The following is a 25893-nucleotide window of genomic DNA, read 5'->3' on the forward strand; positions in this document are numbered from 1 at the left end:
GGAGGGCCACATTGGGGGAAAGCCAGATTCACTTAACGAGGGCACAATTCACTTAACAACCATAGCAATTCACTTAACAGCAGTGGCCAAAAAAGGTTGTAAAATGGAGCAGGACCCACTGGACTACTGCCTGGCTTGGCAGCCGAGATTTTTGGACTTTCCAATGTGGTTGGTAAGTCAAGAACTTCCTGTATTCCTTGATATTGTTTAATGAAAGGAACCTAGGATGATTGACAGGTACCCTTACATCCCTGATACGGGTTGCCCCTGCCCAGTGGGTCCGTCGTAACTTCGAACCGCTTCTAAGCAACCAGTCGCAAGTCAAAGACGGTGAGTCTGTTGTAACTTCGTACAGTTTCTAAGCAACCACCCGCCAGTCAAGTCCTTGACTTTACGACTGGTTGTTTAGCAACTGGCCGAAGTTACGACGGACCTACCAGAGTGGGGGTGCTTACATTTGCAGATCTAAAGGTTGTCTCCCGCCGTCACGTGACTACAACGCGGTTGCTTGGCAACCAGCCCCTACTTCACCGCCATTTGCTGGGGGGTGTGTGTCACATGACCACATGACTACGGTTTGATAAAACCATGGTTTTCAGCAAAACCGGCCCACAGAAAACCACTGGTTCAAAGGACCACAGTGGTATTGGCTTAAATGACCGTGGGCTTTGCTTAATGACCGCTGCAACAACCGTCACAACGTACGACCGTGATGGGCAGGCTGTACGACAGTTGTAAGCCAAGGACTACCTGGTACAATGTTTCAGGGAGATTGCGAGAAGGCGGCAGGTGGATCTTGCAACTTTTCTCAATCTGCGTCCAAGGGTTGTGACACACACACACACACACCCTCCACGTTGGGGGTTCCTACTCACTGGACATTAGTGTCTTTCTCCTCGTCAGGAACTCGGTCCAAGAGGCACTTGTAGATCGCCTGAACAGAGAGAAGCAACACGACAACTTAAGTTTTCTCCGTCGAAAGCAAGCGAAGGAAACCCAAGGATGCTTTTCTCCAAGGGGCAACAGGACTTTCCGTTTTTTTCTTTGAAGGGGTTTCGCTTCCCATCCAAGAAGCTTCTTCAGCTTCTGGGGAATGGAAGGATTTCTCTTCCTTGCAGACAGCTGGTCATTTGCATCCTTTTTTTAGAGTTTTTGGGTGAAACCAAGCTTAATAGCGGTCACAGTGAGACGGATCTTGGAGTCTTAGTGGACAACCAGCTAAATAGGAGCCAACAGTGTGAAGCGGCAGCCGAAAAAGGCAACACAATCCTAAATTGCATTAACAGAGCTATACAAGATCAAGTGAGGTACTAATACCACCCTATAAAGCCTTAGTAAGGTCACACCTAGAGTACTGGATCCAGTTTTGGTCACCACGCTATAAAAAAGATGTTGAGACTCTAGAAAGAGTGCAGAGAAGAGCAACCAGGATGATTAGGGGACTGGAGGATAAAACATACGATGAACGGTTGCAGGAACTGGGCCTGGCTACTCTAGTGAAGAGAAGGAGAGGCATGATAGCAGTCTTCCGATATTTGAGGGGCTGACACGGGGGGGGGGGGGGGTGTCAATCTATTCTCCAAGGCACCTGAAGGTCAGACAAGGAACAATGGATGGAAACTGATCAAGGAGAGAGATTCAACCTAGAAATAAGGAGAAATTTTCTGACAGTGAGACCAGTCAACCGATGGAACAGAAGTTGCTTTCGGAAGTTGTGGGAGCTTCATCGCTTCAAGAAGAGATTGGACTGAGGAAGAAGCTAAGATCAATGTAGAGATGTTATTAACCCTTTTTTATTTCTTTTGTCTCAATATATTTTAGACTGTGATTGTTAAAAATCCATACCGTGTACGGGCTCTGGGAAGTCGGGGGGGGGAGGGAGGCGGGGTGTTTGGGGGTAGGGTAGGGTAGGGGGGGACATATACTATATGTTAGATTTCAACGTAATGCGATTTCACATGTATACTGTCTCTCTTTAATTTCTCCGTAAAAATAGGACAAGCTGAATACATTGACATATAGTAGAAATACACCAAGGGGAGGAGGAGTGGGATAGAAGGAAGAGGGGTAGAGAGGGTGGAAGAGAGGATGGGAGGGAGGGTGAGAAGGAAGGGAGGGAGCGGACTGGGAGAGAGGAGTGGTAGCGGGGGAGGGGAAGTAGGGTAGAGGGGAATGATGGAGGGAAGATAGTAAGTTGGAGGGGGGCGGAAGAAAGAGGTGTATGGAGAGCGGAAGAGGCATATTGGGTTTCTATTTGAGTTTGAGTTTTATTTTATTTATATTTCTGGGGGTATTGTTGACAAGAGGAATTGCTGTGATTATTGTTTAATGTTGTATGGCCCCGGTTATGCACAGTATATATGTGACTGTATGAAAATGGAAAATGGAAAATAAAAACATTTTAACAAGGAAGAAGAGATTGGACTGCCATTTGTCGGAAATGGTATAGGGTCTCCTGCTTGGGTGGGGGGTGGGCTAGATGACCTACAAGGTCCCTTCCAACTCTGTTATTCTAATCTAATTTGCATCCTTTTGGAGAGTCGTTAAGGCCACCTGTTGTTAATCTGACATTCTGAGCCACGGCATTTCCGTTGGGGAAACAAAACCACCACTTCACAACCGCATGGCACAACACAGAAGAAACCAGAGGGTCGTTGAGGCCACCTGGAGGTTCTTCTGTTTTCCTCGGGGTCACCTGAGTGGTGCAAATGGGTGTGGAGCCTTCTTGGAGCTGCTGAAAGGACCGTGTTGTAGACCCCCCCATCCTCTGTTGAGAGAAGGCTGTTCAATTTGGACACAGATTGCTCTCTGCAACCTCTCTTTCAACCCAGCGGTCCTCTCTTATCCAAAATGTGGACTTTGCTGTCTTCAAAACAGTGGCCTTTTGTCTTTTAAACACAGCTGGACTGCTGGATCTAGTCCTGATGGGTTTCTTCTGTGTTGTGGCATGCGGTTGTGAAGTGGATGTTTTGTTTCCCCAATGCGTGGCACGACAAAATCGCGCTCCACTAAAGCGCGCCCGATTAAACCGCGTCGCTGACGTCATCAGCAGGGCGACAACAGCGACTGCGGGGAAAAAAGGGCGCTTTAAATAGCGCTTTGAAAGCAAGCCGATTCAAGTTAAGGTAAGGGTTAGGTTTAGGGTTAGGTTTAGAGTTAGGTTAAGGGTTAGGGTTAGGTTTAGGGTTAGGTTAAGGGTTAGGTTAAGGGTTAGGGTTAGGTTTAGGGTTAGGTTAAGGGTTAGGATTAGGTTTAGCGTTAGGTTAAGGGTTAGGTTTAGGGTTAGGTTTAGGATTAGGTTTAGGATTAGGTTTAGGGGGGTTAGGTTTAGGGGTTAATTTTAGCTTTAGCGTTTACAGCGTGCTTTTTTCGTCGCGCTGTGATGACGTCAGCTATGCAGTTTCGTCGAGCGCGCTTTAGTCGAACGCGGTTTTGTGGTGGAACCTCCCCAATGTATAGATCTGCATATGGGTCAGAATAACAGGATAATAACAGGTGGCCTCAACGACTCTCCCAAAAGGATGCAAATGACCAGCTGTCTGCAAGGAGGATAAATCCTTCCCTTTCCCACCATCCGGCCACAACGGAAGAAGCTTCTTGAATAAGAAGTGAAATGTCTTCAAAAGAAAAAATCCAGCTGCCTCTTGAAAAAGCATCTTTGGGACTGGATGACCAAGAATCTCCTTAGATATCAATGAAGAAAACGACCATCTCAAATATTTTTTATTACAGGTAGTCTGTTTACTGTTTATTAAATTTATAGGCCGCCCAATCCCGGAGGATTCCGGGCGGCTTACAGAAATAAAAAATATAAGGAAGATTAAAAACAAACAAAACACAACAAATTTAAAAGAAACGCAACGTGCACCCAGTCTAAGCGGGGCTGGACCTCAATCCAGAGGTCAACAGCCCCAGGTCGTAACTCCTCGACTTACGACCACAAAAATTTGATCTCAGGCAGCAAAACATTTGTAAAGTCCGTTTTCCTGCATTTTATAACTTTCCTTTCTTTACGAAGTCAATCCCTGCCGCTGTTAAGTCCCATGGTGGCTAAAGAAATCTCCTTTTCCCATTGACTTTGCTTCTCCGGAGGTTGCAAAGGGGGATCGTGTGATCTGTGGGATGCTGCGACCGTCATTAAGTAGGAACCAGTTCTCAAGTGTCTGAATTTTGAATTTTGAATGTGGAAAACGTGTCGTAAGTCATTGTTTTCGGTCCCGTTGTAACTTCGAATGGTCATTGAACGAACTGTTGTACGTCGAGGAGTAACTGTAGAGGTAGTTGTGACTTCTGACGATTGCTAATAAGTTTATTGTAAGTCAGGGGCTACATTCATTCCTAGGAGCCGAGGTGGCGCAGTGGTTAAATGCAGCACTGCAGGCTACTTCAGCTGACTGAAGTTCTGCAGTTTGGCTGTTCAAATCTCACCGGCTCAGGGTTGACTCAGCCTTCCATCCTTCCGAGGTGGGTAAAATGAGGACCCGGATTGTTGTTGGGGGCAATATGCTGACTCTGTAAACCGCTTAGAGAGGGCTGAAAGCGCTATGAAGCGGTATATAAGTTTAACTGCTATTGCTATCTTCTTGGGCCAGAATTCAATTAATTCACCACTATAATAACTTATCTCAAGAGAGAAGTCATTCAAATGTGGCCTTGGGTTATTGTCTTAAAAACCCCTTTTCCCTATTTGACAGTAGAGCTAGGCCTCGACTTACAACAGTTCATTTAGCGACGGTTCGAAGCTACGACGGCGCTGAAAAAAGTGACTTATGACCGTTTTTCACACTTATAGGACTGTTGCAGTATCACCGCGATCACGTCCTCAATGTCCAGATGGTTCGTATTTACGACCGTTGTTGTGTCTCGGAGTCACGTGATCCTGTTTTGCAACCTTCTGACGAGCAAAGTCAACGGGGAAGCCCAGATTCGCTTAACAACTGGGTTATTAACTTATCGATGGCAGGGATACACTTAACAGATGTGTCAAGGAAAGTTGAACAATGGGGCAAAGCTCAGTTAACAAATGTCTCACTTAACAACAGGAATTGGGGGCTCAATTGGGGTCGTAAGTCGGGGGTTGCCTATATGGCCTGCCCCCCACCCCCACTTCTAACGTCTCTCCAATTCTCAGTGAACCTTCAACAATCTAGCCTGATTTATTTACCGTATTTTTCGGAGTATAAGACGCACCGGAGTATAAGGCGCACCAAGGTTTTGAGAGGCACATTAAAAAAAAGTAGGTAGGTAGATAAACAGATAGAGAAGGAGAGAGAGAGAAATACAGAAGGTAGATAGGGAGAGAGATGGAGTAGTTAGGTAGGTAGGTAGGTAGATAGAGGGATAGATAGATAAAGAGAGAGAAAGAAATACAGTAGATAGGTAGGGAGAGAGAAAGTGTGTAGGTAGGTAGAGGAATAGAGAGAAATAGAAAGAGAGGGAGAAATACAGTAGATAGATGGGGTGAGGGAGAGAGAGAGTAGGTAGGTTGGTAGATAGAGGGAGGGAGGGAGGGAGGGAGAGAGAAAGAGAGAGAGAGAAATACAGTAGGTAGGGAGAGAGAGAGAGAGGGAGAGAGAGAGAAATACAGTAGGTAGGTAGGGAGAGAGAGAGGGTAGGTAGGCAGGTAGATGTTTCCAGGTGTATTTATCCATGTGCTGGAGAAGGAAATCGCTGACAATCTGCAGCACCTAGGACTTTGTTTCTGCTGGCACAGCACTTGATCAATCTAATTCTCATCAATCAGTTAAAGAGCTTTCCAAAAGGAAAAAAAAAGGTTTTGCACTCTGCAAACCTCCCAAAAAAGGCCCGTTTTTCGTGAAAACGACACTGTTTTTCCCCCCCAAAAAGGCATGAAAAGCCTTGGGGGGGGCTTGCAGACTGCTCAGGGGGGGACGGGAACGAGCAAACAACTTTTTTTGTCAAAAAAAACCTGCATGCATAGCCTTATGGAGGCTTATAGAGTGCTGCTGGGGGCTGGGGGGGCAAAAAAGTCCCGTTTTTTACTCATTTCTGTCCTCCCCAGCCCCCAGGAGCTCTCTGAAAGCCTCCATAGGGTTATGCACGGCCATCTTGGTGAAGGGGCGGGGCTTCGGGAGGCAAAAAATGTATTCGGTGTATAAGACTCACCCAGATTTTCAGCCTCTTTTTTGAGAATAAAAGATGCGTCTTATACTCCAAAAAATACAGTAATTGTATTCCGCCTATATTATTTTTACAAATAACCCAAAGCAGCAAAGCAGCAAACATAACCAAGACACCTGTTGCTTGTCCCTACAACAACCCTGTGAGGTGGGTTGGGCTGAGAGAGTGGAAGAAGCCCAAAGTCACCCAGCTGGCTTTTGTGTCTGAGACAGGACTAGAAGTCACAGTCTCCTGGTGACCGGCCCAAAGTCTCCCAGCTGGCATTCATGCTTAAGGCGGGACAGGAACTCTTGTCTCCGAGTGATTGGCTCAAAGTCACCCAGCCATGTTTCATGCTTAAGGCAGGACTAGAACTTTCTGTCTCCTGGTTACTGGCCCAAAATCACACAGCCAGCTTTCATGCGTAAGGCAGGACGAATTCACAGTCACCTGGTGATTGGCCCAAAGTCACGCAGCCAGCTTTCATGCCTAAAGCGGGACTAGAACTCACCGTCTCCTGGTGATTGGCCCAGTCAACCAGTAGTGTTCTATGTCTAAGGCAGGACTAGAATTCACCGTCACCTGGTGATTGGCTCAAAGTCACCCAGCCAGCTTTCACGCCTAAGGGGGGGACTAGAACTCACCGTCACCTGGTGATTGGCCCAGTCACCCAGTAGTGTTCCATGCCTAAGCCGGGTCTAGAACTCCCAGTCATCTGGTGATTGGCCCAAAGTCACCCAGCTGTGCTCCATGTCTAAGGCGGGACTAGAACTCACTGCCTCCTGGCAATTGGCTCAAAGTCATGCAATGGGCTTTCATCTCAGTCAAAACTCAAGCCGCGGCTTTCTAGCCTGACGCCTTAACCACTAGATCAAACTGCCCTTGTTCTTTATCCCCAGATCCCGATCCTGTCTTCTCTCACCCATCAGCTGCACCTCCGTTTCATGCTTCATGCCTGCCTTACAGCCCTTTCGTTATTCCCACAAATGCCCCTCCACCTCTGCCCCTGGGCCGACTGACCTGTTGGTACTGGGAGTATTTGATGGGATCCTTCTCAAAGACTTCATAGGTCTGGGATTCCAAGTTGTCCATCAGAGGCTGTCGGGATGAAGAACCAAGGAGAAGAATTTGAATCTATATATATTAAAAATGGCTGTGTGTGTGTTTGTGCGTGTGTGTGTGTTTCAGCATAACTGGTCGGCAAGAGCTTAAATGGACTCCAGAGGATGGTAGAGCACAGGAAGGCCTGGAGGAATGTTGTCCATAGGGTCACAATAAGTTGGACACAACTTTGCAACTAACAACAACAACAACCTGAAGTTAAGACATTCCAGAGCCCAACTCTTTCTGAGGTTCGGTCCAACACTCCCAAGAAAGGGAAGACTCACCTGCAATGGAGACTGTAGGTAATCTTCATAACCTTTGGCGAAAAGCTCATAGGCCGAAGGAGGCGGACGGTTCTGGCTGAGATATTCCAAATATTGCAAGTAGGAGCAAAATTCCTTTTCTGGGTGGTGATGGGCTCCGGCGATGATGAACTGCACCTCAAGCTGAAGGAGAGGGGGGGAAAAGAGGGGTCAAACGGAGACGTCTGAAAAGAGATAGATAAGATAGATAGATAGATAGATAGATAGATAGATAGATAGATAGATAGATAGATAGATAGATGATAGATAGATAGATAAATAGATAGATAGATAGAAAGATAGAGATAGATAGATAGATAGATAGATAGATAGATAGATAGATAGATAGATAGATAGAGATGGATTGATGGATATAGATAAAGATATTTTATAATACAATAGCAGAGTTGGAAGGGACCTTGGAGGTCTTCTAGTCCAACCTGTCAGGAAGTTTCTCCTCAGTTCTAAGTTGCTTCTCTCCTTGATTAGTTTCCACCCATTGCTTCTTGTTCTACCCTCAGGTGCTTTGGAGAATAGCTTGACTCCCTCTTCTTCTTGACTCCTATCTCTTCAACCCCTGAGATATTGGAAGACTCCTATCAGGTCTCCCCTAGTCTTTCTTTTCATTAAACTAGACATACCCAGTTCCTGCAACCATTCTTAATGTGTTTTAGTCTCCAGTCCCCTAATCATCTTTGTTGCTCTTCTCTGCACTCTTTCTAGAGTCTCCAAATCTTTTCTACATCGTGGAGACCAAAACTGAATGCCGTATTCCAAGTGTGGCCTTACCAAGGCCTTATAAAGTGGTATTAACATTTCACGTGATCTTGATTCTATCCCTCTGTTGATGCAGCCTAGAACTGTGTTGGCTTTTTTGGCAGCTGCTGCACACGGCTGGCTCCTATTTAAATGCTTGTCCACTAGGACTCCAAGATCCCTCTCCCAGTTACTACTATTGAGCAAGGTACCACCTATACTGTACCTGTGCATTTCGTTTTTCTTGCCTAAATGTAGAACCTGACTCTTTTCACCATTGAATTTCATTTTATTAGATAGATAGATAGATAGATAGATAGATAGATAGATAGATAGATAGATGGATGGATGGATGGATGGATGGATGGATGGATGGATGGATGGATGGATGGATGGATGGATGGATGGATGATAGATAGATGATAGATAGATAGATAGATAGATAGATAGATAGATAGATAGATATAGACGTATATATTCAGATGTATATTTACAAAAACAGATGTGGAGAAACAGTCAGAGGGAAAAAGTTAAGAGCAGCTTAAGCAGATAACAGATTGACAGAGTGGGACCTTGTAGGTCAGGGGTGTCAAACTCAATTTCATTGAGGGCCGCATCAGGGCTGTGATTGACCTCGGGGGGGAGTGGGGGCACTGGGTGGGTGTTGCCAACTGGGTGGGCATGGCCAGCTTGAAGCCACTCCCCAAACTGCTGGTGTGTTTCCTCTTCGCATCGGACAGACTGGGTCGAAGCTTCGCTGGCCTGATCTTTCCTCTTCACATTGGGTAGACCCCGGGCGGCACTGTGGGCTGGATCCGACCACACTGTGGGCCAAATGTGGCCTGCGGGCCTTGAGTTTGACACCCCTGTTGTTGGTCATCTAGTCCAACCCACTGCACAAGCAGGAGACCCTACTCCAGAAGCATGGCTACCCAATGCGAAGAGGAGACATGCAAGCAGTTTGGGGAGTGGTTTCAAACTGGCCACACCCACCCAGTTGGCCACACCCACCCAGTCGGCCACCTCCATCCAGCCGCACACAGTCCTGATGCGTCCCACAATGAAATTGAGTTTGACACGCCTGTCCTACTCCATTTCTAATTGATGGCAGCCCAGTCTCTTCTTGATATAGTAGAGATGCGGTGATTATTTCTGAGTCCCGCAGACCACTCAAGGCCACTCTTTTATATCTCCAACTTTTGACATTTCGCTTCAAACTACAGGCAAGTCCTCGACTTACAACCACAATCGAGCCCGGAATTGACATCGCTAAGTGAGAAGCTTGTTCGGGGGGGTTCTGCCCCATTTTACAACTTTGCTTGTCCCAGTTGCTAAGAGAATCCCTGCTGTGGTTCAGTTAGGAACACGGTCGTTAAACGAATCTGCCCCCCCCCCCCTTGAATTTGCAGACGGTCGCAAAAGGTGACCAGCTGAGCCGGAGACCGTTAGAAATACGAATCAATTGCCAAGCTTCCGAATGTTAAATCATGTGGCCGTAGGGAGGGCCGTAAGGGTGAAAAAGGGTTTTGAGTCACATTTTTCCTGTGCCACTGTAACTTTGAACGGTCACTAAATGAACTGTTGCAAGTCGAGGACTACCTGAACTGGAATTGGGGTGTCAATCAAATCGCTTGGAGGGGAAAGAGGATGAACCCAAACAGAAGAGAATGAGAGTGAGTGAAACGGAGGGAGGGAGGGAGAGAGAGAGAAGGAAGGGGAGAGGGAGAGAGAGGGGAGGGAGGGAGAGAGAGGAGAAGGGAGGGAAAGAGAGAGAAGGAGGGAGGGAGAGAGAGAAGGAGGGACGGAGGGAGAGAAGGAGGGAGCGGGAGAGGAGGGGGAGAGAGAAGGAGGGAGAGGGAGAGAGGAGGGAGAGAAGGAAGAGAGAGAGAGAGGAGGGAGAGAGAAGGAGGGAGAGAGAAGGAGGGAGGCAGGGAGAGAGAGAAGGAAGGAGAGAGAGAGAAGCAGGGAAAGAGAGAGGAGGGAGGCAGGGATAGAGAGAAGGAAGGAGGGAGAGAGAGAGGAGGGAGGGAAAGAGAGGAGGGAGGCAAGGAGAGAGAGAAGAAAGGAGTGAGAGGGAGGGAGAGAGAGAAAGAAGGAGGGAGGCAGGGAGAGAGAGAAGGAAGGAGGGAGAGAGAGAGAAGGAGGGAGGGAAAGAGAGAGGAGGGAGGCAGGGAGAGAGAGAAGAAAGGAGGGAGAGGGAGAGAAGGAGGGAGGGAAAGAGAGAGGAGGGAGGCAGGGAGAGAGAGAAGAAAGGAGGGAGAGGGAGAGAAGGAGGGAAAGAGAGGAGGGAGGCAGGGAGAGAGAGAAGGAGGGAGAGAGAAGGAAGGAGGGAGAGAGAGAGGAGGGAGGGGGAGAGAGAGAAGGAGGGAGAGGGGGAAAGAGAAAGAAGAAGGGAGGCAGAGAGAGGGAAAGAGGGAGGCAGGGAGAGAGAGGAGGGAGGGGGAGACAGACAGACAGGAGGGAGGCAGGGAGAGAGAAAGAGAGAGGGAGGGAAAGAGAGAAGGAGGGAGGGAGAGAGAGAAGGAGGGAGAGAGGAGAAGGGAGGCAGGGAGAGAGAGAAGGAGGGAGGGAGAGGAGGGAGGGAGAGAGGAGGAGGGAGGGAGAGAGGAGGGAAAGGGAGGGAGGGAGGGAGAGAGAGAGAGAGAGAGAGAGAGAGAGAGAGAGAGAGAGAGAGAGAGAGAAGACTTACTTTAAGCAAGCGAAAGATGAGACGCTGATGCATTTTGGAAAGCACCGGGAAGCCCTTCTTATTGGTTAAGAAGATGCTGGTGGGTAGAATGGCTGCTTTGATTGGCTCGCCCAGCCAGCGGTCAATGACGTGATTGGACGGCAGGTCGGGGCCCACCTCCAGCGCTGCCAAGAAAAGACGGGAAAGATTTATCAATTGATAAGATTTATAAATTGATACGGAGGCCGGGGAACATCGGATTTTGGCACTTACCCACAGCCACACGCTTGTTATAGTCGCACAATGTTCGGAAGTTGTGCCACCTGCGGAGACAAAGAAAGGAGCTATTTTGGGGCCAGGCTGGGAAACCCGCGTCTGCCCACCTCTTCGCCTCTCTAAGTCAGGGGTGGCAAAATCAAGGCCCGCGGGACGGATCCAGCTTGTGGGACCACCCTGGAAACAGCCAGGACTGGCCCGCGATGCCTCTGCCAGCGAAAACGGAGCTTGGGAGGACTGCGTGTGGCTCTCCCGAACTGCATTTTCGCTGGCAAGGAGTTGTAGGAGGTTCTCGCAGCCGCGCGCAACCCTCCCGAGCTCCATTTTCGCTGGCAGAGGGTTGCAGGAGCCTGTCGCAGCCCCGAACGGCCCTCCCAAGAGCCATTTTCACTGGCAGGGTGTGTGTGTGTGTGTGTGTGTGTTGTAGGTCATCGCAGCCACACGCGACTCTCCTATACTCCATTTTCGCTGGCAGAGGGTTGCAGGAGGGTGTTGCAGCCGCACACGACCCTCCCGAACTCCGTTTTTGCTGGCAGGAGGGCATTGCAGGAGATCATCACAGCCGCGCGCAGCTCTCCCAATCTCTGTGCTCGCTGGCAGAGGGTTGTAGGAGGCTGGCACAGCTGAAAACGGAGATTGGCAGCCTGTTTTCGCTGGCAGAGCCCTTGGGGCGCTACAGGCACCCCCCGACATGAGTGATGTCGAGCTGGCCATGCCCACCCTGGCCCTCAGAGCTCAAACACAACCCTGATGCGGCCCTCAATGAAATCGAGTTTGACACCCCTGCCCTACATCATTTCTGAAAGACGGCAGTCCAGTCTCTTCTTGAAGTGGGGAGCAGAGAAGTGATGATTATCTCTGAGTCATGGAAGCCAATTAAGGGTCTTTCTCTTATTTCCCCAAAGTTTGACATTTCGTTTCAAAATACAGGTAAGTCCTCGACTTACGACCACAATCAAGCCCGGAATTGACGTTGCTAAGGTGAGAAAGTTGTTAAGGGGGTTCTGCCCCATTTTACGAATGTTCTCGCCCCAGTTGCTAAGGGAATCCCTGCCTTGTGTTAAGGTAGGTCGTTAAGCAAATTTATTCACAACTGCTCTTAAGTTATTCTCCCTCTCTTTCCTTCCTCTCCCGTTGCTAATTGTGGGTCGCGCTTAATCCCTGGAGTGATTCATTCAACAACTGTGACAAGAAAAGCTGTAAAATGGGCCAAGCCCATTTAATGACGATCTTGCTTCCTCTTTTGCGAACTTCTGACCAGCAAAGTCAATGGGGGGAAGCCCGATTCGCTGAACAACGGTGTTGCTCATTTAACAACTGCAGTGATTCACTGAGCGACGGAGGGAAGAAAGGTCGCCAAATGGGCAAAACCCACTTAGCAAATGCCTCACTTAACGACAGAAATTCGAGGACTGTCTCTGCAACTCAGTAGCTACAAAACTCGCTTGAGAATCTTGCTTTTTACCGTTCAATCCATCCAGATGTGTTCCCAACATCTGCCAAAATTTGCTGACTTGTCACTCACCACTGCCAGGTCTTCTCTTCGCCGGCGGACTCATCTTCCCCAGCCGGCACAGCCTCGTTTTCAATCACATCATCCCTCAAGTCTTCGGGAGCCAACAGTGGGACTCGCATCCAGAACTGTCACAAAAGGGGGGGGGCGAGAGGGGGGGGAATGTCCCAAAATTATCCCAGGCACTAAGTCTACAAGGGATATGTTTACCCATGTGAATAATGCAGAGGATAACAGAATCACAAGAGTTGGAAGGGACCTTGGAGGTCTTCTAGTCCAACCCCCTGCCTAGGCAAGAAACCCTACACCACTTCAGACAATGGTTATCCAACATCTTCTTAAAGACTTCCAGTGTTGGGGCATTCACAACTTCTGGAGGCAACTTCTGTCCCACTGATGAATTGTTCTAACTGTCAGGAAATTTCTCCTCGGTTCTAAGTTGCGTCTCTCCTTGATTAGTTTCCACCCACTGCTTCCACCCACCACCCTCATTAGTGGATTAGATTAGTGGGTGGATTAGTTTCCACCCACTGCTTCCACCCACCACCCTCAGGTGCTTTGGAGAATAGTTTGACTCCCTCTTCTTTGTGGCGACCCCTGAGATATTGGGACACTGCTATCATGTCTCCCCTAGTCCTTCTGTTCATTAAACTAGACATCCCCAGTTCCTGCAACCGTTCTTCATATGTTTTAGCCTCCAGTCTCCTAATCATCTTTGTTGCTCTTCTCTGCACTTTTTCCAGAGTCTCCACATCTTTTTTTAAAATATATCATGAGGTTTCTGCTTGTTGCAGGGGACATTTGGTGTAAAGTCCAGCTGCTTTTACATTGTGTGCGAGTCAGTTGTATAGCTTTTGTGTTATTTTTTTGCATTATTAGCGTTTGCGTTATTCCCCCCGAGATCCGGACCCTCCCCACTCTCTCGGCCTTCCGAAAGTCTGTTAAGACCTGGCTGTTCCGGCAGGCCTGGGGCTGCTGATCTCTGATTGAGCTTCAGCCCCATTAAGATCGAATGCATGGTGTGTCTTTTTTAATCCGCTTTGTTTTGTATTTTTAAAATTCTTCTAATATTTTTTAACTGTTTTTATGTAAGCCGCCCGGAGTCCTTCGGGATTGGGTGGCATACAAATCCATTAAAATTGAAATTGAAATTTTTGTGCAAAGTGTGATAGTTGGTTTTTGAGCTCTCTTGCTGTGACTCTGTGAGGTTCCCACTTGGTGCAGGGGATATTTCGTGTGTAGTCCAGCCCAGTGGTGGGATACGACCAGTAAGCCCCAGTACGGGCATACCGGTTCCTGCTGGGAGCACCAGATACCGTTCTGGTACGGTGCTCCAGAGAGCCCACCCACCCACCCATGCTCCTTACCTGTATTTAAGCCGGGGGGGCTTATGCGTACGTGCATGGAGCGTATGGCGCCTGCGCGATGCTCTGCTGAGCAGCTGGACCGTGGCGGGTGGTAAGTACCGGTTGCACCGGGATCCGCAACCCACCACTGGTTAAGCTGCTTTTACACTGTGTGTGTCAGTTGTGCAGCCACGCCAGCCCGGTCACATGATCACCAAGCCACGCCCCCCCATCACATGACCCCCCCAAGCCACAGCCACAGAACTGGTAGCGGGAAATTCTGAATTTCACCACTGGCCTTCCGTACACGGCCTTTGCTTGCACACACGCCTTTCGTGCATGCGCCCGGCCTCAAAAATATGCCTAAATAGGATGGCGTAAAGCTGGGGGGTCGGACCGGTTTGGGTAAACCGGTCCGAACCGGCTGAATACCACCTCTGACGAGAGAAAATAGCGTAAACGCAAGTGAGGGAGGCGTCGTGGAAATGACGTTATCCACGCCGTGTGGATCCCTCGGGTGGTGAAATATATTTTGAGAAGTTGAGCTACACCTGCTGGGCGTACCATGGAAGTGTGGTGGCCGGTGTTGATGTGGTTACACAGAACACGTGCCAAGTTGGGGTTGTCCTCCTGGATCAAGGGAATCAGGAATGCGGGGAGCCCTAAATAGGCCCCAAAATTTAGCTCCTCCAACATGGCCTGCAAGAAAGGAAAAAAAAAAACACAGATATTAAGATTACAGCTCGCAGTCCTTGCCTACTCTGTATAGACATAGTATATCCTGTTTCCACGAAAATAAAGACCTCCCCGGATAATAAGCCCAATCGGGACTTTTGAGCGTATGCGCTGAAATAAGCCTTCCCTCGAAAGTATTGCAACACAGCAGCTGTCATGAGGTGACCAGTCTCTGGGGTAGGGTGTGGGAGGAGTCACTGAATGGGTATTGTTACGGCCCAATTGCCTGGAGACTGAGGTAAATCTGAGGACACTCCCTCTGTTCCTCCTTCTGACTCCCCAGTTTAATCTCAGTCTTCGGCCTAACAGGAGCTATTCAGTGACTCTCCAGAATTTTTGCCATTTTTTCAATTCTTTTCAGTTTTTTCTAGTTTTTCTTTCCATTTCCCCTTTTTTCGGCTCTACCACCTCCGTTTTTCGCGCCCTTTTTTCCTGCCCACGCACGGGCAGCGCACTCTCACCGTTTCCTGCACCTCAAAAATAATAAGGTCTTCTAGTCCAACCCCCTGCTCAGGCAGGAACACTTATGCTATTTCAGACAAATGGCTGTCCAATCACCAAGGTCCCCTTGGATACCTCCAATTACTCTAAACCAGGGATCTCCAAACTTGACTACTTTCAAACCAATGGGCCTCCAACTCCCAGAATACCCCAGCCAGCATGGAATTCTGGGAGTTGAAGTCCACTGGTCTTAAAAGTGGCCTTGTTCAGAGTCCTCTGTTCCCAATCACAGTTTAGCATCATCTCTGTCCAAGTAATTGTTTTTTAGGCCAAATGAATTCCAAACAGATTACGACGTGTCTGTTCTGACGGAGGCTTCCCAAGAGCATGAAGCAAACTCCTTGTCCTGACAAAAACCCCTTTGATTCATTGACTGTGAATTCTGCTCATTCCCATCCAGCAAAGTCTTTCAAAGGAGGATTTACAGTCAACGACCTTATCTGGCTTGGAGAGCTGCCAGGCCGATCTCTGCAAAACCCTGGCCAGGAGTCTCGGAGAGTCCCGGACCAATGAAGGGAACTTCATTGGCCTCCTGCAAACTCCACTCCCCTTTCGCTCCTCTTTTATTTGCTCTGGGATGAGCCATTCATCGTCCACCTGTGGCCTTACTCCCAAGTCAACCCTTGTTCTTTAGCCATTCCCTTCATCTGGCAACTCTGCACATGCGCATCCTGGGAACAGGCTCCAGCTGTTCTTCTGCCTCACAGATGTCTGACTCCGAAGGCAGCTGGTAACTGTCGGCCTCCTCTCTGCCTCCGACACAGAGCCCTCCTCAGAGCCTTCCCCAGATTCCAGGACTGGGCCATGTTCCTCCCCAACTTCCTCACTGTCCGAATCTTCTGCCACCTCTGTTGGCAGCTGGCGGGCCACAACAGCATCCCTATCCTTTCCCATGTATTCGTGGAACGATTTCTGAACCCATAGACAAAGAAGGCTAGCCCAGTAAAGCACATTCTCAAAGGTTATTCTTTGCTTCTCGTTCCCCCCATAACAAAAATATCTCTATACTACAAAAGTACCATTGATCATTCTTCCCTTGCCAAGGCCACTCACCGCTTCCGAATTCCGGCGAACTTTCTCCAGTTCAGAATCTGCCCGGATCCACGGAGACAATTTCCCCACAATCAGTGTGTTCCAGTCTAAGGAGGAGCAAGGTATTGTGAGGTTTCACACAAACATGGGAAATTAGATGATTATACTGGGATTTACAGTTATGTACCCAAAGGAGACAAGGGAGAAGTGGCCCCAAAAAATGGAAAATAGTGACGGTGGGATCAACGGGGAAAGAAGGGGAGAGATATTGAAACAACAAAATTAAAAAGGAAGAAAAAAGATTGGAAAGGGAAAATACAGGAAAGGGACATATATAGGAATGAATGGATCAATGAATGAACAAACAAACAAATAAATGAATGAGGGTAAGTGTTAGCACTCCTCCATTAGATAATTAGGAAAGGAAACCCACGAGACTCCATTGATAGAAATCAAGTGTACTTTTACTAATTATAAATGATCAGAAGCGTAGCAAAGCGAAGACTGATTATTTAGGCGTGAAAGCAAATGATATATAGAATAACCCATTCCCCACCCCTGCATTCGAAAGGCATCACCCAGATGGAATGTCGGTGCCGTTGGCCTTGGCGGGAAACCTCCTCCGCATGCGCAGTCAGACAGGCAGCAGAACTCCAGAATCTTCCTCCAGCACAATTAGTAATCCCCTCCCAAATACCATGCCCCCCCTCCCCGTTTCAATGGCAGCCGAAGCAGCAGCAAAGCAGAGGCTGACAGTAAGTTGGCTTGTTTTCTTGCAAACATTTAATGACCCTAACTAGGTAACTTCATCAATACTAGCACTGATGAGGTTACCTACCTAGGGTCATCAAATGTCTGCAAGAAAACAATTAAGCTCAGAGAGCACCAAGGAGCCCTGAGCTACAATAGCAATAGCAATAGCAGTTAAGACTTATATACCGCTTCATAGGACTTTCAGCCCAGGATAGATGAAACTAAATGATAAACGATGATGGATATAAATATAAATAGATGTAGATAGATAGATAGATGATTGATTGATAGATAGATAGATAGATAGATAGATAGATAGATAGATAGATAGATAGATAGATAGATAGATAGATAGATGATAGGGATGGATGGATAGATAGATAGATAGATAGACAGACAGACAGACAGACACAGACAATAAATAATAAAGGATGATGGAAGATAAAAAAGAAAATGATAAGAGATAGATGATAATGGATAGATAGAAAGAGATAGATAGATAGATAGATAGATAGATAGATAGATGATAGATAGATGATAGATGATAGATGATAGATAGATAGATAGATAGATAGATAGATAGATAGATAGATAGATAGATAGATAGATAGATGATAGGGATGGATGGATAGATAGATAGATAGATAGATAGACAGACAGACAGACAGACAGACACAGACAATAAATAATAAAGGATGATGGAAGATAAAAAAGAAAATGATAAGAGATAGATGATAATGGATAGATAGAAAGAGATAGATAGATAGATAGATAGATAGATAGATAGATAGATAGATAGATAGATAGATAGATAGATAGATGATAGGGATGGATGGATAGATAGATAGATAGATAGACAGACAGACAGACAGACACAGACAATAAATAATAAAGGATGATGGAAGATAAAAAAGAAAATGATAAGAGATAGATGATAATGGATAGATAGAAAGAGATAGATAGATAGATAGATAGATAGATGATAGATAGATAGATAGATAGATAGATAGATAGATAGATAGATAGATAGATAGATAGATAGATGATAGGGATGGATGGATAGATAGATAGATAGATAGATAGATAGATAGATAGATGATAGATAGATAGATAGATAGATAGATAGATAGATAGACAGACAGACAGACAGACAGACAGACACAGACAATAAATAATAAAGGATGATGGAAGATAAAAAAGAAAATGATAAGAGATAGATGATAATGGATAGATAGAAAGAGATAGATAGATAGATAGATAGATAGATGATAGATAGATAGATAGATAGATAGATAGATAGATAGATAGATAGATAGATAGATAGATAGATAGATAGATGATAGGGATGGATGGATAGATAGATAGATAGATAGATGATAGATAGATAGATAGATAGATAGATAGATAGATAGATAGATAGATAGACAGACAGACAGACAGACAGACAGACAGACACAGACAATAAATAATAAAGGATGATGGAAGATAAAAAAGAAAATGATAAGAGATAGATGATAATGGATAGATAGAAAGAGATAGATAGATAGATAGATAGATAGATAGATAGATAGATGATAGATAGATAGATAGATAGATAGATAGATAGATAGATAGATAGATAGATAGATAGATAGATAGATAGATAGATAGATGATAGGGATGGATGGATAGATAGATAGATAGATAGATGATAGATAGATAGATAGATAGATAGATAGATAGACAGACAGACAGACACAGACAATAAATAATAAAGGATGATGGAAGATAAAAAAGAAAATGATAAGAGATAGATGATAATGGATAGATAGAAAGAGATAGATAGATAGATAGATAGATAGATAGATAGATGATAGATAGATAGATAGATAGATAGATAGATAGATAGATAGATAGATAGATAGATAGATAGATAGATAGATGATAGGGATGGATGGATAGATAGATAGATAGATAGATGATAGATAGATAGATAGATAGATAGATAGATAGATAGATAGATAGATAGATAGACAGACAGACAGACAGACAGACAGACACAGACAATAAATAATAAAGGATGATGGAAGATAAAAAAGAAAATGATAAGAGATAGATGATAATGGATAGATAGAAAGAGATAGATAGATAGATAGATAGATAGATAGATAGATAGATAGATGATAGATAGATAGATAGATAGATAGATAGATAGATAGATAGATAGATAGATAGATAGATAGATAGATAGATAGATGATAGGGATGGATGGATAGATAGATAGATAGATAGATGATAGATAGATAGATAGATAGATAGATAGATAGATAGACAGACAGACAGACAGACAGACACAGACAATAAATAATAAAGGATGATGGAAGATAAAAAAGAAAATGATAAGAGATAGATGATAATGGATAGATAGAAAGAGATAGATAGATAGATAGATAGATAGATAGATAGATAGATAGATAGATAGATAGATAGATAGATAGATGAAAGACAGACAGACAGACAGAGATAGACAGACAGACAATAAATAATAAAGGATGATGGAAGATAAAAAAAATGATAAGAGATAGATGATAATGGATATAGATAGATATAAAGAAATGGATGTAGATAGATTAGATAGATTAGATAGATTAGATAGATAGATAGATAGATAGATAGATAGATAGATAGATAGATAGATAGATAGATAGATGATGGAAGATAGAAAAAATGATAGATAGAAAAAATGATAGATATAGATGATAGATGATAAATGATAGAGGATGATGGAAAATAAAAAAGAAAATGAGAGATAGATGATGGATATAGATAGATATAAAGAGATGGATGGATGGATGGATGGAGATAGATAGATAGATAGATAGATAGAGATAGATAGATAGATAGATAGATAGATAGATAGATAGATAGATAGATAGACAGACAGACAGACAGACAATAAATGATAAAGGATGATGGAAGATAAAAAAAGAAAATGATAGAGATAGATGATGATGGATATAGATAGATATAAAGAGATGGGTGGAGATTGATAGATAGAGGATGATGGAAGATAGATAGAAAAAATGATAGACATAGATGAGATAGATGATAAATAGCAGTTAGACTTATACAGTAGTTAGACTTATATACCGCTTCATAGGGCTTTCAGCCTTCTCTAAGCGGTTTACAGAGTCAGCCTATCGCCCCCACAGTCTGGGTCCTCATTTCACCCACCTTGGAAGGATGGAAGGCTGAGTCAACCTTGAGCCGGTGAGATTAGAACCGCTGAACTGCAGATAACAGTCAGCTGAAGTGGCCTGCAGTACTGCACCCTAACCACTGCGCCACGTCGGCTCTTGTAAATAATCAAATAATAGGAAGGAAGGAAGGAAGGAAGGAAGGAAGGAAGGAAGGAAGGAAGGAAGTTTCTGAAATTCTCACCTCTCCCCGAGAGTAATAGATCAGAGCGAGTCTGCGGTCCTGGTCTGTGTTTAGCCGGCTCCTGGAAAAATTCTCTCTTGTATCGAGGATGGAAAATCGGCATACAGAGAAAATCAAATCTACGGAATAGGTGGGAGGGAGGGGGGGGGGGAAAAACAGCCCTATGAATATCCTGATGTTGGAAGACCACAACATGGCTGGCTACCTTTCCACCACAACTTCAAACTAGCCAGCTAGATTTTAGCTGAATGAGACCTGCAATATATGTTATATGATATATGTACCATTCCGGACCAACGGTTCTCCAATCGTTTCTTTAAAACCTCCACCGATGGAGCAGCCACAGCTTCTGGTGGCAAGCTGCTCCACTGGTTCATTGTTCTGTCTCCTTAGTTCTAGGTTGCTTCTCTCCGTGGTTAGTTTCCCTCCGTTGCTTCTTGTCCTGCCTTCAGGTGCTTTGGAGAATACCGTATTTTTCGGAGTATAAGACGCACCTTCCCTCCCCCTCCCCCCCAAGAGGGTGAAAATCTGGGTACGTCTTATACACTGAATTCAGCATTTTTGGCCTCCTGAAACACCACCACCCCTTCACAAAAATGGACATGCAGAGGGTTTGGGAGGCCTGCAAATTACTCCTGGGGAGGGCAAAAACAATGGGCTGTTTTTGGCTCGTTTTTGCTCTTGCAGCCCCCAGGAGCAATCTATAAGCCCCCCAAAGCCTATGCATGTCTTGGTTTTTTTTTGCAAAAAATGGGCCCGTTTTCGCCAAAAAGGGGCTGTTTTGTTGCTCGTTTGGGGTGTGTGTGCCCCAGAAGCACTTTGCAGGCCTCTCAAACTCTCTGTATGCCCCTTTTTCACAAAAAAAAAAACGAGGCCTGCAGAGTGCAAAACCTTTTTTTTTAATTTACTTCTTCAAAATCTTGGTGCATCTTTTTTTTTAAAAAAATTTATTTTATTTTATCAATTTCATATATACATTCACAATTATATGACAATTTTTCCTACTGTTGACAATATACTTGAAAATTGCTTTTTTAACATCCCATAGATCCATCTTATCTTACAACGGTGCTACTTCTTCTTCCCTCCCTCCCTCTTTCCTTCCCTCGTTTCTTCTCTCCTACTCCCCTTCCTTCCCTCCCTCCTCCTTCCCCTTCCTTCCTTCTCTCCTTCCCTCCCTCCTTTCTTTTCTCCTTCTCTCCTTCCTTTCCCCCTTCCTTTCCTCCTTCCTTCCCCCCTTCCTTCTCTCCTACATTCCCTCCTTCCTTCCCTTTCTTCTCTCCTTCCCTCCTTGCTTCCCTCCCGCCTTCCTACCCCCCTTTCTTCTCTTTCTTCTCTCCTTCCTTCCTTCCTCCTCTCCTTTCCCTTCTCTCCTTCCCCTTCCTCCCCTTTACCCTTCCCCTCTTCTTCCCATTCCTCCCCTTTCCTACTCTTACATTCCCTCCCATTCTTCCTCTGCCTTTCCCTTTCTCCTATTCCTCTCCTTCCTATCTTTCCTTCTACTCCTCCTTCCATCCACTCTATCCGTTGTTGTGTTTACATATTCTCCTCTTCAGGGGATGAATCTTGGTGCATCTTATACTCCGGTGCATCTTATAGTCCGAAACATATGGTAGTTTGACTCCCTCTGCTTTGTGGCAACCCCTGAGATATTAGAAGACTGCTATCAGGTCTCCCCTAGTCCTTCTTTTCACTCAACTAGACATACCCAGTTCCTGCAACTTCTTATCATATGTTTTAGCCTCCAGTCCCCTAATCATCCTGGTTGCTCTTCTCTGCAATCTTTTCAAGGGTCTCAACATAGTTTTTTTAACATTGTGGCGACCAAAACTGGATGCCGTATTCCAAGTGTGGCCTTACCCACTATGGAACCCCACCGTTTCCCCCCCCCCCGCCCCCTTGATGGTTTCCTTCTGCTCCGTAAGGTCATTTCTTCTACTGCAGGCTATTTGATCTGCTGAGCTATTGAAATGTTAATTTCCCCACAATGGCTTATGGGGGGACGAATTTCACCGCCACCCTTTCTCCTTTCTAATGGCTAATTATTTGCCAAGTCCCGGTTTTTAATTCTGCTGATCGGAACGGTTAAGAGAAAACTCGGAGAGGGCAGATAGCATAACGTGAATTCCAATCAAAGCGACAGGCCCTGTGCCTTTACCAATAAATCCTTTTTGAAGGTCTCTCGGAGTGAAATATAGGTAATTCCGAACAGCTCACCAAGTGCCTCCTTCGTTGTTGTTTTTTAAATGATCTGTACAGGGGCAATGAGGCTTATCTTCAAAGCATTTTTTGAGATTATTGGCGATATTTTTTTCCTCCTTTTTTTTTTTTTTAGGGTAGCTCTTGAGACACTCAAAACTGCCTCCAGACAAATGTTTATCTCCCAGGAATGATTTACTTTTCTGCAAAGCTGCCGAAATGCCTCAGATAAAGATTTACGGACTGTAATCCACAAATGTTTACTTGTTGTGTAAGACACACACACACACACACACACACACAGATGTGGCTTTTGCTGATTCAGCAGTGATACAGCTACCACACCACCCCCACAAATGCTTCTTGAACATGTTTGGGAGGTTGGACTCAAAAAGAATTTGGGGGCTGTCGGACGGATGAAAGAAATGTGCAGTCCAGGAAAGACTGTGGCAGTACAAAGATTGTAAGGAGAAAAAGAATCCAAAACAGAATGTAAAATGCTAAACCTACGGCTGTATCTCTGGAGCGAATCTGCAGCAACCAAAGTGTGAGCAGAGAGACTCCTGCTGGCAGAGTACTTTGAGAAGATGTTGGAGACTGGAATTCTGGCTTCCCCACACAAACAGGAACCCCCAAAAATTTGGTCCAGGGTTAGAACAAGCAAACCAACCTCCTAGGGAGGGAGGGAGGGAGGGAGGGAGGGATGAAGAAAGCAAGGAAAGGAAAAAAAGATAAAGGAACAGAGGGAGGATGGAAGGAAGATCAAAGAAGATGGAAAAGAAGAGGGGAGATGAGAAGATAGAAAAAAGAAAAGAAAGAAGGGAAGGAGGGAGAGAGGAGAAAGAGGTAGAGGAAAGAAGATAGAAAAGAGCACGCGAGCAAGGCGAGAGAGGAAAGAAAGTAGAAAAGGGGAAGGTATTCTCTACAAAGGAAGGAAGGAAAGAAGATAGAGAAAGGAACAGAGGAAAGATGGAAGGAGAGAAGGAAAGAAGATAGAGAAAGGAACATAGGGAGCATGGAAGGAAGATCAAAGAAGACCAAAAAAAAAAGGAAAGAAGGGAGGAGATGAGAAAAGAGAAAAGAAAGAATGGAAGGAGGGAGGAGGAGAGGGAGGGAGGAAGGAAGGAAGGAGAGAGAGGAAAGAAAAGGGGAAGGAAAAAAAGATAGAAAAGAGGAAGAAACATAGAAAGGAAGGAGAGAAGGGAGGGAGATGAGCAAGAAAAGAGGATAGAAAGAAGAATGAAAGAATGGAGGGAGGGAGGGAAGAAGAGAAGATAGAGAAAGGAATTGAGGGAGGATGGAAGACCAAAGAAGACAGAAACGAGGGAAAGAAGGGAGGGAGAGAGGGAGGGAAGGAGAAGAGAGAGAGATGAAAGAAGATAGAAAAGAGCAAGCAAGCAAGGCGAGAAAGGAGAAAAGGGGAAGGAAAAAAGGAAGGAAAAAAAAGATAGAAAAGAGGAAGAAACATAGACAGGAAGGAGAGAAGGAAGGGAGATGAGCAAGAAAAGAGGATAGAAAGAAGAATTAAAGAATGGCGGGAGGGAGGGAAGAAGAGAAGGAAAGAAGATAGAGAAAGGAATTGAGGGAGGATGGAAGGAAGACCAAAGAAGATAGAAACAAAGGAAAGAAGGAAGGGAGAGAGGGAGGGAAGGAGAAGAGAGAGCTGAAAAAAGATAGAAAAGAGCACGCAAGCAAGGCGAGGGAGAAAGTAGAGAAAAGAAGGAAGGAAAACAGAAAGAAAAGAGGAAGATAGAAAGGAAGGAGAGAAGGGAGGGAGATGAGTGAGAAAAGAAGACAGAAAAGAAGGGAGAGAGGCAGGCAGGCAGAGAGGGAGGGAGGGAAGGTTTCATTTTCAAAAATGCTTCTTGGCAATGAACTATATGAAATACAGACTTCAAATCACTCATGCACCCCATAACATTCGCCTTCGATCCCTGCAGCATGAATTTTAAAAAGAGGCCGTTAATACAACTCATAAGATCCTGATCAGCCTTATATCTGGTTCTGACCTGGATGGCTAAAAGGCCATTTTTATCCCAACGGAGATTTTTGAATAGAAGGCGGCACTTAATTCAGGTTTTCTCATGAGAAAGGCGGGGCCAGGGGAATCAGAAGTTGGAATTAAGATTGCTGGGAGAAATATCAACAATCTCAGATATGCAGATGATACCCCTCCAATGGCAGAAAGTGAAGAGGAACTAAAGTGAAGAAGGAGAGTGCAAAAGTTGGTTGGAAACTCAACATTAAAGGGAGTCCATTGAAAGCTCACGCCGACTGCTTTGGTGACTCCACCTAGCCACCTCATTCTCTGTCGTCCCCTTCTTCTTCTGCCCTCCATTGTTCCCAGCATCCTTCCTTCCTTCCTTCTCATTAGGTGGCCAAAGTCTTTTGAGTCTCCTCTTCAGGATCTGGCCTTCTAAAAAGCAGTCAGGGTTGATCTCCTCTAGGACTGACCAGTTGGATGGCCTTGCAGTCCAAGAGACTCGCAGGAGTCTTCTCCAGCACCGGAGTTCAAAGGCCTCCATTCTTTGCTATCAACCGTTTATCTTTTGGCCAATCACCCCATCACTTTTCCCCATTGGGGAAAGACAGCCATTCGTCTGGAGAACCCAGAGTGGGATGAAGTCCATTAAATGGATCGTGTGAGGTGGCTAGGGCAGGGGGGTGGTTTTAATATATTCATTATTATATGACTCTTCTATTAGTTTATTGTTTTTATGTGGGGTTTTATATTCTGTAAGCCGCCTTGTCAGCATATAAATTCTCTAAATAAATAAATTCCCCAAATAAAAGATAACCAACCTAAACAGACATCATTAATGGATGTGTGGAAGTCACTTTTCTCGAACACAGAATCACTCTCTGAGAACGGAATGGGCTAGTCTAAGGAACAGAAGAGTGAAGGGAGACATAACAGCAGTGTCCCAATATTTGAGGGGGCTGCCCCAAAGAAGAGGGAGTCAAGCTATGCTCCAAAGCCCTTGAGGGCAGGACAAGAAGCAATGGGTGGAAACTAATTAAGGAGAGAAGCAACTTAGAACTGAGGAGGAATTTCCCAACAGTGAGAACAATTAATCAATGAAATGGTTTGCCACTAGAAACTATAGCTGTTCCATCATTTTTAAGAGGTTTTTAAGACAGCCATTCGTCTGGAGTGGTATATAGACT

General features: G+C 45.3%; 1 protein-coding gene across 1 annotated transcript in view; it reads right to left on the minus strand.

Annotated features, from left to right (window-relative positions):
* Positions 1-25893, minus strand: part of PRMT5 (protein arginine methyltransferase 5) — a 39537-nt gene that overhangs the window by 11978 nt on the left and 1666 nt on the right. The window contains exons 2-10 of the mRNA XM_032237894.1: positions 20527-20645; positions 16375-16460; positions 14650-14784; positions 12752-12867; positions 11224-11273; positions 10972-11135; positions 7509-7670; positions 7141-7218; positions 876-934 (exon numbers count right to left, since the gene is read on the minus strand). Of these exons, the coding sequence (XP_032093785.1) occupies positions 876-934; positions 7141-7218; positions 7509-7670; positions 10972-11135; positions 11224-11273; positions 12752-12867; positions 14650-14784; positions 16375-16460; positions 20527-20629 (953 nt within the window). The 5' untranslated portion in view covers positions 20630-20645. The remainder of the gene's footprint in view (positions 1-875; positions 935-7140; positions 7219-7508; positions 7671-10971; positions 11136-11223; positions 11274-12751; positions 12868-14649; positions 14785-16374; positions 16461-20526; positions 20646-25893) is intronic.

This window comes from Thamnophis elegans, chromosome Z, assembly GCF_009769535.1.
Source record: "Thamnophis elegans isolate rThaEle1 chromosome Z, rThaEle1.pri, whole genome shotgun sequence".
In the NCBI taxonomy this organism is placed as follows: Eukaryota; Metazoa; Chordata; class Lepidosauria; order Squamata; family Colubridae; genus Thamnophis; species Thamnophis elegans.